The 17227-nt window shown below is 40.4% G+C and overlaps 3 protein-coding genes across 3 annotated transcripts; 2 read left to right on the forward strand and 1 right to left on the reverse strand.

The window, feature by feature from the left end:
* On the forward strand, positions 1–929 carry LOC111672356 (uncharacterized). The gene is made up of 2 exons (XM_023429772.2): positions 1–756; positions 872–929. Exons 1-2 carry the CDS (start codon positions 1–3, stop codon positions 923–925), a joined length of 810 nt encoding a protein of 269 aa, XP_023285540.1. The 3' UTR covers positions 926–929.
* A 3954-nt stretch (positions 930–4883) lies between these two features.
* mespaa (mesoderm posterior aa) lies at positions 4884–5725 on the forward strand. Its single transcript, XM_023429773.1, has 2 exons — positions 4884–5519; positions 5639–5725. Exons 1-2 carry the CDS (start codon positions 4884–4886, stop codon positions 5723–5725), a joined length of 723 nt encoding a protein of 240 aa, XP_023285541.1.
* Positions 5726–6546: 821 nt separating this feature from the next.
* LOC111672299 (aminopeptidase Ey-like) lies at positions 6547–16526 on the reverse strand. Its single transcript, XM_023429699.1, has 20 exons — positions 15898–16526; positions 14880–15022; positions 14571–14710; positions 13692–13818; positions 13376–13530; positions 13143–13256; positions 12860–13003; positions 12495–12560; positions 12304–12369; positions 10868–11040; positions 10679–10755; positions 10450–10583; positions 10296–10351; positions 10012–10159; positions 9707–9798; positions 8876–8986; positions 8446–8613; positions 8107–8247; positions 7879–7960; positions 6547–7015 (listed from the first exon to the last, which is right to left on the reverse strand). Exons 1-20 carry the CDS (start codon positions 16509–16511, stop codon positions 6857–6859), a joined length of 2910 nt encoding a protein of 969 aa, XP_023285467.1. The 5' UTR covers positions 16512–16526; the 3' UTR covers positions 6547–6856.
* Between the last annotated feature and the right edge of the window lie 701 nt (positions 16527–17227).

A 17227-nucleotide genomic window follows, 5' to 3' on the forward strand; every position in this document is an offset into this window, starting at 1 on the left:
ATGGATACCTCTTCGGTCCCTCTGCTCAACTACGGCCTGCAGTACCAGTGGTGTTCGGACTCAGACCTGTCCAGCATCTCCTCTTCAGAGACCCTCTCCCCTTTCCACTCTATGGACTCCAGCCTGTCTCCTTCCTACCAGCAGCCTCCACAGTCCACTCCTAAGGCAGCGAAAACTGGATATTCCCAGAGCCTCAAATCCTCCACCTTCTCCCTGTCTGGACGTGGCCGGAAGTCGGGCCGAGCCAACCGGATCCGCAGCAAACAGAGGGAGAGCGCCAGCGAGAAGGAGAAGCTGAGGATGAGGGATCTGACCAAGGCTCTGCATCACCTCAGGTCCTACCTCCCGCCCTCGGTTGCCCCCGCCGGACAGACTCTGACAAAGATTGAAACCCTCCGCCTCACTATCCGCTACATCTCCTACTTGTCGGCCCAGCTGGGCCTCAGCGAGGAGGTGCTGTTTCAGCGAAGGGAACAAGGAGACACCTCGGCAAGCGACACCTCCTCACCTGACATCCTCAGCTACTTCCAGCACGGCTCCATGGGAGGTCAGGAGGCCCAGCTCCAGAACCAGAACCTCAACCTCAACCAAAGCCTGTACCAAGCCCAGTGTCACAGCCAGAACACCATGCTGCACTCTGGGAGTTGTAGTTTTGGAGTGGATCAGTACAATAAACAGTACGGTGAAGCTCCTCAGGGAGACATCAACATGGATACCATCATGCAGTCAGCTCCAACAACACAGCCCTCCTGTCAGGTATGTCAACATTTACTCATTAACATTATCTGTGACACATTATTTATGTAACATCACACATGCAGCATCAGATTGTACAAAATGCTAAGATATTTCCTGTTTTTTTTTTATACAGATGTGTGGCAAAGACTTCTGCATCCCGCTGGTTCCCAGAGAGTATTGGGGCTAAACACTCCAACACTGTGTGATCATCGTCCAACAACAGACACAAACTACTTCACTGTTTTTACTGCCTCACTGTGAATCAAGTAATTTATTTGAAATATACTGTATATGCTATTCTACATTTTATTTATTTTGTCCTATGAAATGTTCCTTGTAAATATTGATATGTCTAACAGCTATTTTTATATTTCTTTATACCACTATTTATAATAAAATATTCAAATGTCATCATGTCTTGTCATTATTGCTTCCCATGATGCAATTCACTTTCTCTCATTCATCATTCCGAAAGGTATTCATTATTCATTATAACTGTTACTAATGGTTGCGTATAAGCAGTTTGTTAAAAAAAAAAAAAAAAATTAATTAAATAAATAAAAAGAATCCAGGGGGATTGTCTGTTCTTTAACCCAGTGTTATGAGGCAGGATGAGGCTGGTGCTTGTGGGAAAATGAACAGAGTGCCCTCTCCTGGTCACACAGGCTCAGTGGATCTGCATGTCCTCAACAGGGGTTTATAATCTGGATGAAAACACCAGTGTTCTTAATGATGGTGATCACAGTGAAGCACAAAAGTACACAATTAAAATAAAATGCTAAGCCTCCCAGTCAGTTTTTGTTTAATCATGTTGTAGCTGCCACAACAAAATATTCAGTATGAAATGAAGTGGATATGTAAAAGAGGATGGGATTTAAAGCTTGTTCAAATCGTACGCACATGCTGACCACATAAAGGATTATTGATATGTTATTTTATGATACAAGATAAAGATTAAGCATTAGAGGCAGTGATCATTTGCAGTTATCAGTACCTGGAGCTCATACCTCCTACTGACAAAAGACAACTCAGCTCACAGCTGCATGTCACAGAAACTGTCAGATGGAGGTTAAAGCCTCACTTTGCCCCTTTGTTTCACATAAAGTAGCTTTAAAATGGTTGAATAATCATTTTCAAGTCTGTCTATAAATTATTGTTTATTATAAATTGTCATGTGCCCACATGAACAATAAAACGGTTAATCAATATTAATGATACTAAACAAGAAAATGAAACTCATTGCAACATGTAAAAACAATAAATACTTTGGATTTTGAGGAAGGGGTGTGGAGGGGGGCTTTCATAAAACACTATTGTGTAACATTGTGTAGTGTAGGTCGTAAGTCGTATGTAAGTCATACACGCAGCAGATAAGTCATAAGTTTGATAATGTCTTGTATAAATATATTACATTATATCATATCATATTATATTATATTATATTATATTATATTATATTATATTATATTATATTATATTATATTATATTATATTATTACTATGGCACAGAGAAGCTGCACATAATCCTATGAGAGACTATCAGAGACTTTGGTCTTTCCAGAACCATTGTAGTAATTTCCTGTCACAGTCTGAAGCATGTGACATGTGAGTAGTCGAAGTAGCACACCAGAGATCAGCCTCTGCCATGGGTTATCTAGTTTATTTAGTGTACCTTTGTTAATGTGGCTCAGCAAACACAGAGAGGTCCCTGGCACCGCTAAGTCTAGACTAAGATATAAGATCCTCTCTACTCTTTGCCCCCTTCTCTCACCTACAGCCCTAATTACCTGCTTAAGCCAACGGAGGGGCCTTTAATATTCATAGAGAAGTGTGGATCTGCATATCAGGCTGGAGAATTAGGCCTGCGTGTTTAGCTTGCCACCTACATGCAGTTCATTTGATATGCAAGCAGCAAACCTAACACAAAGCCTAATATACTCACTTAGGTCTTTCATCACAGTAAAGCTAATAAACTCTCTTGGCTAAAAGGGTGCGGGATGAAAGGGTTAGCACTTCGGTGCTGATTATTCCCTCATTACATGTGAGTAAACACCGTCAGAGCTAATGTGGATTAAGAGAAGGAAGATCCCCTCTATCATCAGCCTGGGAGGGGAAAAGAAAGTTGACAGCTGGGGGAATTCCTAATGAATAAATAATTAACTGATAACAGTTTATAATTTGATACAGAAGTAGAATTAGAGAGGCTCTCTTCTGAAAAGAAAAGAAAATGATAAATAAAATAAATATTTAGGCAGAAAAATGAATATCTGGAATTCCTTTTGAAGATTTTTTTGTAGAACACTGCAAGGATCTTTACAGTTTCAAACTTCAATCAACCAAACATTTAAGTGCTATGATTAGTTGCATTAAGTTCTATCAGTCACTCTTTCATCAGATGATACAGACTTTATTTTTACGTGTTTTTAGGACAGTAACCAGTATGTTACAGTGCAACAGAGGGAGCAAGAGGGAAATGACAGTCACAATGTAACAAGAGAAAAGAAAATTATTAATATAACTTATAAACAATATAACATATGAATATATGAGTTTTGTTTTTTCCAATGACTCATCTAATGTCATGTCACAAAAAGATGGAGGGGATTCAAAGGTCACTGGAGGAAGTAGTCCTTGGGTCAGCTGTCAAGTCTGGTGTCGCCTCACACACTTTCCTGCTCGAGGAAAATGATAAAAGAAACAGAGAAACAAAACCACTGCTTCAGCAAAATCATTTTCACTGGTAGTTCAACAAATCCTGTCCTCAGAAGACCTTCATCATTGCTTAAATCTTTTTGTTGTTGTTGTTGTTGCTGATGTTGTTTTTTGGTTTTTTTGCATAAGTGAGCTGGTGGAGAGCTGTGTGTGCGAGACCGATTCACACGTCCCAATCATGGGGTTCACCAGGAGTAAAATGTGACACGGTGGTTTGTGGGAACTCTGCTCAGGACTCAGATCCACAGTCCACACCTGACATTCAAATCCACAGACCTGCCAGAGAGAAGCCAGGGGTCAGGAAAATAAAACCCCACCTCTGCTTGAATATGAATTGTGTGACTGAAAACAAAATACACCATTGGGCATTAGTCTAATTGTTTTTTTTAAGTGTTTTTTGTGTGTATGTGTTGTAAAAGTTACTGCTATAGAGTCACATTTGTGAGATGTCAAGTTCAGGATTATGTTTCTGTTCTTTTCCCTCTTTTTTTGCAGCATGGCTTGAGAAAATATAAAAACACAATCAGTCAAGTGAAAGACATTAAAACGTGCTGGTTCTGTACACTGAATACAGAATATAAAATAGACAGTCAGTGTGATATGTGATTAAAAATGTTATTATATAAATATAGAATTACAACATATTATATTATATATGAAATATTGAATTTAACAAGATTATTCTGCAAATGACCTGACTGAAAGTCTGACTAGATAACAGACACAGTCCTAAGATATATAATGTGCTTGGCAGTTGTTACTGATGCTGCACATTCTTTCTATGAGGATCCAGGTTCCCAGACCAGTGAGGCCTACTACTGTCCAAACAGGATGAGGTGTAAACTCCTCACACCTCCCAGCTGCCCCGGCACACTTCTCCAGCCTGAGCTCACAGGGAATCAGATACCACGGCAGAAAGAGCAGCTTTAACATGTAGAACTGCTAAATTATGTTCAGTGTCACACTAAACAACATTTACATGTGGATGTTGAAAGGACACAGCGTTGACTCCTGTGTTTGACTGAACCTTCTTAGTGTATTCAATCTGACACTCATAAAAACATAATTGGATATGTTTTGGTGACAAATCCCTCAGGTTCACAGACAGACCTGAGACCCAGGTACAACCCCTGTCATGACGGGGTCATGTTCCCAGGCTGCAGGAGTGTATAGTGTGAATCAGACTACTTTATGATGCTCGTGCGAGCTGCCAGGTCACACCTTGCACTGGAGCTGGCCGGTTTCCCATGGGACCCCCTGGCCAAGGTGTTAGCCTTGCTCCCAGAGCTTCTCAGGACCAGAGGTGGCTTTTGGAGGTGCAACCTCACACCTCCCACCACATATATGGAGTAGCTTCCCTCTTCCTCCTCACTATCTTCTGACTGCCTCACCAGCAACTCACTGACAGCTCACTGCTCAAAGAACCTACAGCCATGGAGAACTCTTTCCTGTTTGACTGCGAGTCCCTGCTGGAGAAATGTTATGATCCTGTGACCTACGATCCAGCCTCCGACCCTGGTTACTTCAGCGCAGGCAGCAGCCTGTCTCCCACCTCGTCTGTGGACTCCTTTTCCTTCTCCCCCACCTCCCTCCAGGCTGCCGGAAATGAACAAGACGCCTTGGACTGTCTCCTCTTCAGCAGCTCTGAAGCGCCTCGTCTTACCCACGAGACACAGACTCTGCCCTGCTCCACCACAAAGAAATCAAGGTCCAGGTATCCGGGGAAGAAGCGCGAGACAGCCAGTGAGAGGGAGAAGCTGAGGATGAGGGACCTGACCAAGGCAATGCATCACCTCAGGACATACCTCCCACCCTCAGTGGCGCCTGCCGGCCAGACCCTGACCAAGATCGAGACGCTACGCCTCACCATCCGCTACATCTCCTACCTGTCGGCCCAGCTGGGCCTCAGTGAGGAGGCGCTGGAGCAGAGGAGATACTCGGGCTTCATGGAGCAGCCCCAAACCCTCAACCAGTTCCTGGGTCAGCCAGCAGCCAGCTACAGCCCACAGGAATCAAGCTGTAATACCATGAGCACAGCCCAGCTCTCCTCTCTGCAGCACGCATATCAGGTACGTTCAAGTCATGCTTACAAGCATTTACATTTTAGGTAGAGGATATGCTTTACAGTTGTTCTCTGGAGGGTTATAGTTCAATGAGTCTCTAACCAAACTCTGTTTTCTTTTACCAGGTTTCTAGTGGAGATTGCTTCACCAGCGAACAGTACTGGTCGCCACAGCAACAACTAGAAAATGTCACATTCTCTGGACAGTGCTGAGACATATGACTGTCGGTCCACTCAGCTATTTTCATTGCAACAATGACCCCTATCAGTATTTATGGACAAAACTTCTCATTTTTGTTATTTTGAACAAAATGTATTTCTATGTGTTTTTGTATATAAAACTGTATATTTATTGAGCTGTCACAGTGTGAACAGAATAAATATTATTATTCATAATAACTCTTGCACTTATTGTGGTATTTCCTTTTATGAGTCCAAATTCTACAATCTACACATATAAACACATGCAGACTTGATGCTTGACTCCACTTCCTTACACAAACACAGCAGCTGTCAGCGGGACACTGAGGTGTTAAACAGGGAGCACATCCCCTCTAAAGACTTTAAGGAAAGACCCCTACTGAGAGAGATGGCAGCTGAACTAGGACCAGTTAACTGGCACCTCTTCTATCCGTCGTAAACATGTCTGGTTCGTGAGACCTTGAAAAAAAACCTCATGATAAATAACTGGCGCTCGACCAGGTTCAGAGACTTGACCAATTACGCTGTCAAATAGGTTTTATTTCTCTCCCAGTTCTGATTGTCCCACCTCTCTTGTGTTTAGATTCATACATGACTTACAGCTTAATATGGTCATAAGCTTTGTTAGTCTACAGTGGGAGATGGCCGCTCCACTTTCTGAATTGATGTTTCACACTGTTCTTATGTCAACAATCTGATGTGCAATATTGTCCAGATATCTACTGCAGCTGTTCTACAACCTCTAGCTGGTAAAAAATCCCAGCTTGCTCTCCTTCTATTTGTTCTCAGAGGCAATTGTTCAAAGTGCTGTTTAAATGTGAACGTACATAATGTCATAATTTAAAATGGCTTTTATTTCACAGTCTGGCAAAATGCAAAAAAAAAAAACAAACAAAAAAAAAACAAACAAAAAACAGTGAGCACAGAATATACCTTTTTTTGTGTTGCTAAATTCTGTGATATTTCAAATGTTGTCAGGGACAGTACATACATCAAATAACAAATTTTCCACATACAAAACCAGATTTAGATATCAAATAATCTTAAACCACATAAAGGCTTTATCAAAACTTTACATTAAAAAGTAAATCTCCATCATATTCAGAATATACATTATATTTAAGAATAAATTTGTTTGCATTACTAAACTGGAGAAGAGGCCTCTTTGGTGAACCATTCAAACACCTGTTTCTCATTCATGGCCACCCAGTTCATGTTGGCTTTGGTTCTCTCCAGCGCCTGCTCAAGAGACGCGGTGCCCGAGCCGAAGTTCCCTGCATTGTCTTCTTTGAACTGCAGCAGCTAGAGAGGAACATGGTGAAAAGATTGGGATTTAACTCTGGGACATACAGCATGTGTAATGTAGTGTAGTGTGTCCACATGAACAAGTATTGTACAGAACATCTAACACTATAGCACAACCTTTAGTCATAGGAACATTTACTTATATAACAACACTCGGATATAGAGTTTGAGCTATTTGAACTTTTCCTATTTAATGCCACTGTATACTTTTATTCCACTACAGTTTGGACAGAAATATTGTATTTTTTACTCTATGTGTGAAAATTAAGTTACAAATAAAAATAAATAAAAAAATCATCAGTTCTACATTTAAGTCATTTTTCATGCAAAAATGCCAAACATTACATGGTTCCAGTTTCTTCAATGTGAGGATTTGCTGTTTCCCTTTCTTACATTAAAGTGGGCTGAACCATTTGTGGGTTTCGAGTATTGGTTGGACAAAGCAAGTAATCTGAAGATGTCACTTTGGTCTCAGGGAACTTGTGAAGGACATTTGTCACAATTTCATTAACATTTACATGATCATTTCCTGTCTCAGCCGACTACAACAATAAAATGCTGCTTAGACATTAATGCATCAGTAAGAATTATCTTATGATATAATATAATAGCTTAACATTGACAGGGGGCATTTTTTGCATTGAATATTTTTTCTTTTGATACTTTAAGTACATATTGCTAATAATACTTGTATGACTACTTGTAATGGAGTATTTTCATAGCGTCACATTGCCGCTTTTACTTAAAAAAATACTTCCTCCACCACTGGTACCTGACACACATTGGAATCAATGTCATCAATGTTAATTCCATCAGAAATTAGGTCCTGCAAATAAAACCAAATATAGATGAAACTGTACCTGCTTGTACTCAAATTCAGTGGAGAAACGTTTGGTCACTCCATCAATTAGTCTTCCAAAGGAAAATGATCCACCACCATAGCTGAAGAAAAGAAAAGACAAAGATAAGATCATTTTAGACTGTGTTACCCAGCTGTTTTGTTGTTCTTATTTGTGTTTCCTCCATAGCAATGTGTCAACCCTGGCACTGCTTTCCTCCTCTAGCTGAGATACACAGCACAAACTCACTCATTGAATATGTGGTTCCAGTTGGATCTGATAAAGTCCCAAGCCAGAGGTTGACCGATGGGGTTACTAGCAATGTAGACGATGGTGAAGGTGGCATCCTGCTTACGGATCTTCTTTGGGTCCAGACAATACTTCAGATACCTGAAACACATTCACAGTGAGGTCAAAAGCCAAACACGCACCACCATAATGCTGCAGTGACCGCTCCAAAAACACACAAAAAACCACTAAGTACAGAAGGTCTTCTCATTTAGAGCGGGCTGCAGAGTGTAACATCACTATAAGAAGCAAACAATAAGAAAAGGAAACATCATCCAGCATGATGTCAGTGCTACTGACCTGTTCAGCAGCCAGGGCTGTTTGGTGCATGACAGAGCATACATGAGTTTATCAGCTTCTGAAGCGATCGTCGCGTTCTTGTACATGGACCAGGCAAAGTCCCACTCCTCCTCTCCTCCTGCTGCGATTGCACTGCAGTACACTGTGGACTTCAAGTTGGGACTAATCCTGGAAGGTTTGAAAAAGACAGGAAAGAGTTATGGTGGTGTCAGCAGTGGCTAAGATGGGATCAGGGAGGTCATGAGGGAAAATGGTTGGGCACAAAGTGATGAAAGGCAAAGACAATACTTGAATTAAAATAATGCACTTGACAAGTTTAGAAAAGTGTGACATAGTAATACCTCGAGTGAAAATGAGGATGAGAGGAAAAGGGACACATAATAAATCAAGAGCATTTGGAACAGAAAGAAAGTGAGGAGTGTGAACACACGTGTTGTTAGCTTCGTTTTCCATCCACTCTTTGAACCAGCCAGTGGTCAGATTTTTACAGCCTTCTACGCCAGTACTGCAGGCCAAGGAGATTGCATTCACCTGATTGTACCTGGATAGGGACAAGAGAGAATACAAGGGTCAAGAGAATAGTCGAACAAATGAAGTCATCCATTAAAACAAGGCCCAACCAAATAAGACTAAGAGTCAGCTCTTTGAGGCTATACATATACTTAAGCTAAATACGAATAAGCTCACACTGACAATGACAACATGCTGACGTTTAGCAGGCATTATGTTTATCAGAGCCTGTATTTATCAAAGAGCTAAAAGAAACATTTTGGACTTAAGTGAAAGATAAAAGAAAATTCCTGCATTTTCGCTCCTACTCACCATCTTAAAAAGAATAACAATAATTTATCAAATTGATTTTGATGTAAAATTTCAGAGAGCACCAGAGGACAGCATGTATCCTGGATGACTGCAGTGCAGAAACAGAGCCAAACACACTTCTGTTTGCCATCATTTGATTGATGGGATATTACACTGCTTTTTAATGTTTTCCTTTTTTCTGGCATTTATCAGGGGTGCAAAAAAAACAGAATAAATCTGCCATCATCTTTATCTGCACTCCTCAGTGTGGTTTGTCTGACCTACCTCATCTACCAACAGCATAAAGTCCTGCAACAGAACTCTGTTTCCATTTCAGGCAATTTACTCTTATTTGATCCCTAGTTATATATCATGATCATTGCAACATTATGACAATAATGTATCAATCCAATCCTGCTACAGATACATGTGTGTTAAGAAGGCATGTTAAAATCCTTACTGGTCAGTGTGCTTTTCAGGGATCTTTGTCCAGTTGACAGTGAGATCTTTGAAGTAGTCAAACAGAGGCGTGACCTGTTTCTTTATGTAAGCCTGAGGAATGAACATAGTGTCAGTTGTTAATTTGTATTTCTGCTTGAAAAGATAAATGTGTCATTCAGAGATAATTAACTAGAGTTACATTTATACAGTATAATTTAAATACACTACAAGTGCCATTAAACACTTGTTTCTTTGTTAATTCTTCAGGATCAGCATCAGAATCAATTAATTTATCAAGTATGCTGTTGAGTATTCTTTACAAACCTGCATGGGTCCATACACTTCACTGCGGTCAAACATGAGGTAGAAGTAGTCCAAGTTGCGCCTGGCTGTCTGCCATGGCATGTATTCTACTTCTTCATGGAGGAACTTAGTAGTCCTCAGGGCCAGAGTTGTGTTCACCATCTTTGCCCTAAAAAGATCATATATAACTGCTCAGCTCTCTCTTTCAATATTTGATATTTGACAACAATTATTTGTATAAAATAAAAAAAAAAGAAAAGAAAAGAAAAAAAAGGCATTGTTGGTATATGAGTAAATGATCTCACCTTGCAAGGTTAAAAGCATCATCGATAATTTGAGCCCGGTTGATCACTGGAATATCCTGAAAAGTGAACACAGACCTGATTTAGAAAATTGAGTTTGGAGGCATGGGTAGTCATTTAGGAACACTGCAGCAGCATAATTTCCAGTTGCAGGTACCGTATGTTTGGAGCCCAGTTGGGTGAGGAGACGCTCCCAGTTGTCAGAGTCATAGTTGACTCTGTAGAAGCCTCTCATATCTATGTTGGCCACCAACCACTCATCAACACCAAGAGTCATGTTCTTGTTTGTAGCTGTTTGGAACGAGATGAAAAATGAGTGCATCTTTTTCACATTGTGTTCATCACCCTTAGATCTGCTCTGAAAATACACCTGAGATAAATCTTACCTTCTTTGGCAACAAGCCAGTACTGTTCTTTTTCTACACCAGTCTTAATCCATGTAATGGGAACATACCACTCGTAACTGGAGAACACAGTATATAGAGAGAGCAGGAGATTTAAGTATAACAAAGTTATATGTAACCACATACTGTATATTCAGCATATTCACTGAAACGTTAAAAAGTGGTTCCTACTTGAACGGTGAAGGTCTGTCCACTACAGAGTCTGGATCCAACAGGAAGTGTTTCTGAGTGATACTTCCAGTCTTGGTGTCAATGGTGACCACAGGGAATCCCATCTGTAGGATCCATCGGTTCATGATAACCTCCACAGGGCTGGGTAGCGATATGCCAGCTTTATCCACTGCCTGGGAACAGGAATATTCAAATATTAATAATATAATTCATTGCTCCCTGTCAAAGCATTCTCTTTTCCTTTTTGACAAGTAGTTCAAAGGGCAGTTATCAAACACAATACATGTTCAACTCATTTTTTGAACCTATTTCTTCAGCATTTTAATATTTCTATTTTTATATTCTTTTTTACAATAAGTGCCAAGACTTGATCTCAGGACTGACTTATTCTACTGTTCACCGTTGATCACTGAGTCACAACAAAAAGTCAGATTAAACCTACATATCTTTTGTTGGTTAATGTGGCAATTACAAGATAGGAGTGTTAAATGGTAAAAAGCAGTGTACAGCAGAACCAGTAGAAAAGAGCTATGAAGTCAGAAAAAAGAGTGGTAATGTCAGGTACACAGCAACATCTACCTGAAGCTTGCTAACACTAGCTAACATTAGCCATTAGGTTGTAGCATCAAAACCCCTGAGTGGATAAAACTAAACTTGGGTGATTTCTGTCTTCTATGAATTCACCTTAAATTTTTAAGCGGATGAAAGTATTATTTCTTCTTTCAAACGTTCAAAATTAGTTCCCCAATCATTATCTTTACATAAAAGTCTCACATTGCACATTAGTGAACTCACTGAAGGATAACGTCACCTGCCCAGAACCAAACAACAGAGAAAACTAATTTAGTGACTAGCTGGTGAACATAGTGTAGTAAGAGCCAGACATATCCCTCTGGAGTTGATGGAGAACAAGATGGAGTTACTAGAGAGAGAATATTGGACTCACAATGAAAATCCTGACACGACTCCAAATAAATACTAATGTTTCTGTGTCTGCTCCTGGATGTTTAAATTGGCAACTGTTTGCTAACACGTTAGCCCTATCAACTGGTGATATGTCAATGTTGTGTTTACAGCTTGTTCCACTGCCCCTAAGTTGGAAAAAGATCCATCACTACTGCTTTAATAGTATAAATAGCATCAAAACAAGAGTATATAGACTATTTCTATGTGGAGCTTTATAATATTAATCTGTATGATGAAGTACACTAATAAACTAAAAACAGCACATTTACCGTAGTTGGAGACACAAACTACCAGTGCTACTGAGAAGTAAGGGGTTTACACAGGTCACCCCTGTTAAAAATATATACACATTCAGTTGCCATGCCAAATAGCTTCCTGTTTTTGCAGTAAATAAATTGTTCTGAAGGCATTTTCTGATTAAGTAGATGTTTTGTGTAAAGAGAGCAGTCATGATGATGGTGCTATCTTACCATTTGCAGGTGCTTCCAAAGGTCTGTGTAGACTGTGTTATTATACTTGAACTCCTCTAAGTATGTCTGCAGACAGATAATAAACCATTGGTTATACTCTGGCTGTGCTTTTGTGGTGAACAAAATTAATTGGATCACTTTCACCACACATACAGATTATGATAGTCATCAGCTTAATCAGCTGTACTTACATGGAGTCCTTTGGAAAAGACAGACTCAGTGATAAACTCAGAGAGCATCCTGAGGACTGCAGCCCCCTGCAATAGAAAAGAGACGGATATCAGCAGTGTTAATGAGTGACATATCAGATGTGACAGAATTACAGCAATCTGTTAATGTGATTCATTATTAATTTTATTCATTAGTCCTCAAAGAGAGTAACAAGAGTCCTTGATCGGGGTCACCCATAATAAAAGAGAAGAACAACAACAAGTACAAAAATATAAATCATTATTCCTGTGTTTATCTGAGGTCACAGTCTTGCTTAGTTGGGCTTGCGGAGAACAATACATCGGGTTAAAGTTGTTGTAATGTGCTATCCTCAATTATACTCTACCTTGCTGTATGTGATGGAGTCAAACAGTTCACTGATGTGCTCTGGCTTCAGGATGTCCTCCTCTTTGGATGAAAGGGGATGGGAGGAGGCCAAAGCGTCCACAGCCATCACACCAAAGATTTCATTCAGAACTATTAAATCTTTCTGAAAAATAAACAGAGAAGTGTTTGTATTTTGTATATTTGCATGACCAGACACATGTATGTTTAGATGTTGTATTGTCAGGAATTGGCTCACACAGGGTTGTCTCGGTCTACTCAGTGGACAGTATGCAGCAACTCACCATATTCCACGTTGGTTCAGCTTTGTTGGCTCCAAGATAAGAGACGTAGGTGGCAAATCCCTCGTTGAGCCACAAGTCATTCCACCACCTCGTGGTCACCAAGTTCCCAAACCACTAAGAGGACAGACCATTATTTTACTGGTGAACACATTTCAAAGCTAAGAAAAATCACTATCAAAGATTTGATTGGTCCTGGGGGGCACTACACCACTGGGTGTTGTTCAGTGTGTTACCATGTGAGCGAGCTCATGGGAGATGACTGTTGCCACCCACTCCTTGTCTCCATTGGACGACACACCAGGATTATATAAGAGGGCGGTCTCTCTGTAGGTGATCAGGCCCCAGTTCTCCATGGCTCCAGCACTGAAGTCAGGAAGAGCGATCTGATCTAAAATGATTACAGGGGTCAAAACTGGTCATTTTTTTGACAGCTACATTTTCGAAAATACGTAGTGTATAAAGTGGTTATGATCCCATATTGTTAGTAGTGCAAAAATTTAGGCTAATTCAGGGTCCATGTGTGGGTCTGTGGGTTTATGTGGTTCCTACCTGATTTTTTCAGGGGGTAGGAAGAGTTGTAGTATTTCTCAAAGAATGCCAGTATGGGTCCAGTCTTCTCAAGGGCATAGTCTCCTTGGCCCTCCTCTATGGCTTTCCTGCGAGCCCAGATCCTGACCTGGACGAAAACAGTGGTTTATTAACAAAACAGAACAAATTGTGGTGGATCAGAATCCTGATCAGACCAGCCTCCCCCAGAGTCCAGCAGAGGGCAGCATAGAACCAACCAACCAACAGAGCAGAGCGGCAAACAACTGATGAGCCAGCACAGAGGGATTTCATTAACAGGCTGGTTGTTTGAAATGTTTGAGATATCAAAATTTGAAAAAAATTAGATTGGCAGTTGGTAGTTTATGATGATTGCATTATAACAATTAACAACAAGTTACTTTCCTGCTATCAATAATACACAACACAGCGTACTGCCAAAAACTGTTAGAATTCAAGTTCTTGGGTTCTGACAGTAAAGTTCAGGCTTTATTGGGATTAAATCTTAAACTATTGGCCCTTATTCAAGCTGTAGGTGCAACAGTGGTACTGTGTGGTAGTAATATAAGATAGCAGACAGTAGTAGCAAAGAATCCAGTATTAGTAGGTGAAGTAGTTTTAGGGCAAAGTGTGGTTCACAAGGCTGATTATTAATCTTAGGGCTCATTGTTCACAAAATCCTCTTTTCTCTTGTTCTACTCTACAGGGAGGTCACAGCTCAGCAGCTCAAAGTGCTACAGTGGTAATAACTATTAAATATCAAATACAACAAAGTTGTAAATTGTAAGATATAATTCAAACACCTGTAGATATAAATAATATACATATTTCCACCAATTTCCATCGGTGTGGTTCTGACTGTAAGATGTAATAAATAATTACCAAAACATCTGCTTCTGGTTTCGACGCAATGTAGGTAAATTCACACACAACAAAAGCCAGCAAGTAGGTTGACATAATCTCTGTGGGTTCAAATCTTGTCTGGGTTAAATTCAGGCCATGCATAGTGATGTTGACAGGGTCTGTATGGGGACAAAGACAGTAGCAGATTTATTACAAATGAAGAAATGAGGAGCAACAAGCTCATTGTGTTCCTATAGTACAATAACGCTGAATTTTTTTTTTTTTTGTAGTTGCAATATACAAAAGTGTGTAATTGATGAAGTAGCAAATACTGAAACAAGAAGTTACCATAATTCATGGAATTGGACAGAGCTACGGTCTCCTGGGGGTGAATGAGCGTCATGTGGAAGACAGCTTTCATAGCTGGCTCATCGAAGCAGGGGAAGGCTTTCCTCGCATCTGTTGGCTGCATTTGCGTTGTGGCCACAACTCTGACAATATCAGATGCCCACATTAAGATGTGAAATGTCAAAGCAACATCCCACCCTTACACACTCTCAGACTCACATGTAATCCCTGTTCTCTGGGTTATTTTGTGGTTGTACTATAAATTTCAGCAAACTGTGGAAAATGGGTGTGAACTTGGTTTTAGCTGAAATTATGTTTAACAAAAGGTTTAAAAATATCACCAGCTGTTTGTTTACTGTGTATGCATTTTCATTTGCCACGGTGTCTTTCGTGATACAACCACTAGGAGTCACCAAAGTGAGAGTATTTCAAATCCTACACATAGCAGCTTTAAACATTTCTCTATTTTATTTCTTATTTTACTTTTTTTCATTTTACTATCTTGTAAAGTAAGGTTTTGTATCTTGGACTGAAATGTGTCTGTATGTTAAATATGAGGCTAGCAGCAAGTTAGCTTAGCTTCGCAAAACTATCTGGAAAGAGGCAAAATGTGAGATATTACATATTCATGAGTTAGTTTTAGAGGTGCTAGTAGGCTGGTTTTCTTACCTTTGGATAGAGCCAAGCTGGCTGTTTCCACCTGTTTCCAGTCCTTGTGCTAAGCTAAACTAGCCAGCTGCTGGCTATAGATTCATATTTGACCAACAGACACAAGAGTGATATCAATCTTATCATCCAACTCTCAGCAAAAAAGTACATTTCCCAAAGTATTGTGATAATATTTTTTTAAAGTTAAAGGTCTAGATTAAATGTAAGGTTTGAGATGCCTGTAAAGTTGTTGCTTTACAACATACATGGTCAGATCCCGACTATGACATCACTCTTAAAACTCAACTGAAATAATTCAAACAAATGAAATGAAATTTAAAAATAAGGAACATTAAAAAGAACATCATACTTTTTTACACCGTCTTCAATGTATTCACTCCTGTAGAATCCACCCAGGTCGTCGGCCAGCTCTCCAACAAAGTCAGTGAAGAGCTCGTATATGCTGCCGGCCTGCAGTGGGCTGTTGAGCTGGACCACCAGGTACTGGGTGGGAGCCTCCAACCAGGTTTTTTTCACTGTAGGTGCAGTGGCTCCATCCAGGCCCGTTAACGTGGCATGGTGTTCCTTGAAGGTGGTTAGGTTCAGCTTGTTGGAGTGGATGAGGATGAGGTCGGTCTCCTTCACACATTTGAAGACCACTTTGGAGTTTCCACTGAAGATGTACAAGTCATCTGCGTTGGGCTCCAGCCGAGGCCACAGGGTCACGTTGTAGGAGATAGGAGCGAGGGAGTCTGGGAGTCTGTAGCACTGCCAGGGCTCCTTTGGAGTGGACGGTGTGGTGGCGGGGGGCTGGGTACTGGGGGTGGCGGTATTTGGGCTGATAGTGGATGGAGCTGTAGCTTCATTCTTGGACTTCTCCTGACTGTAAACCACAGACAGGGCTATGATGGTGGCCACGGCGCTGATGGCTACTACCACACAGGTTACCACCACCGCTTTGCTGATGTAGAATCCTTTCCCCATGTCTCCACCAGAGAAGAAGAAGACAGAAGAGGGGAACTGATTCCTATTTATGTCCTGCCTTGTTAGATTCAGCCCAGAGTTAATGGTTGATCTTCTGGCCAGGGAAAACAGCTGAAAGTCCAAAACAATGAGTTGTAAAAAGTCCTTGAGATAAGAACGAGCTCTGCCTCATCTGTGAACTTTATACCTGCAGAATGACTCTGAATAATGGCCCTCTTTACAAGTTGGCCTGTGTTGTCTCTGTTTATTCACTGCTGTAAATTGTGTGGTAGTGGGAAAAAAGTAGAACTGTGTGTGTGTGTGTGTGTGTGTGTGTGTGTGTGTGTGTGTGTGTGTGTGTGTGTGTGTGTACAATGTTCAAATGTCAAGTGTATACAGATCTGGCTATCCAATACTGTACAAGTATTGCATTATGCAATGAGCTACTCTCAATTGTTTTGAAAAACATTATTTGCTTTGGTTAACCAAAACAATTTGAGGCCCTCACATATTTTCTGCATAGGCTGTTAAACTCAACAACAACAAAAAAATCCTGAGATCCTCATATTTGATTTTTGATTTGCAAACAGAAAAAGAAAAAATTAAAATGCATTACTTACATAAATCCACAGACTGTACAATCAATCAACTCTTCCCCAATAACAAGAAGCTAAACAGAGGTATCAGCACTCACCTGAGCTGAGTGAAAGATTATAGATCTGACAGTCTGACATCTC

This window comes from Seriola lalandi, unplaced genomic scaffold (genome assembly GCF_002814215.2).
Source record: "Seriola lalandi dorsalis isolate HSWRI2012SDOR001 ecotype SW California unplaced genomic scaffold, Sedor1 jcf7180002054898, whole genome shotgun sequence".
NCBI lineage: Eukaryota > Metazoa > Chordata > Actinopteri > Carangiformes > Carangidae > Seriola > Seriola lalandi.

What these genes read in the sequence shown, in the direction of transcription:
- LOC111672356 (XM_023429772.2), top strand. Translation starts at nt 1, where the DNA reads ATGGATACCTCTTCGGTCCCTCTGCTCAACTACGGCCTGCAGTACCAG. An exon ending in CAACACAGCCCTCCTGTCAG is followed by an intron (nt 757 to 871) that starts GTATGTCAACAT and finishes TTTTTTATACAG; the next exon opens with ATGTGTGGCAAAGACTTCTG.
- mespaa (XM_023429773.1), top strand. Translation starts at nt 4,884, where the DNA reads ATGGAGAACTCTTTCCTGTTTGACTGCGAGTCCCTGCTGGAGAAATGT. An exon ending in CTCTGCAGCACGCATATCAG is followed by an intron (nt 5,520 to 5,638) that starts GTACGTTCAAGT and finishes TTCTTTTACCAG; the next exon opens with GTTTCTAGTGGAGATTGCTT.
- LOC111672299 (XM_023429699.1), bottom strand. Translation starts at nt 16,511, where the DNA reads ATGGGGAAAGGATTCTACATCAGCAAAGCGGTGGTGGTAACCTGTGTG. An exon ending in TTTGGAAGCACCTGCAAATG is followed by an intron (nt 11,041 to 12,303) that starts GTAAGATAGCAC and finishes TCCTGTTCCCAG; the next exon opens with GCAGTGGATAAAGCTGGCAT. An exon ending in GATGCTTTTAACCTTGCAAG is followed by an intron (nt 10,160 to 10,295) that starts GTGAGATCATTT and finishes TGATCTTTTTAG; the next exon opens with GGCAAAGATGGTGAACACAA.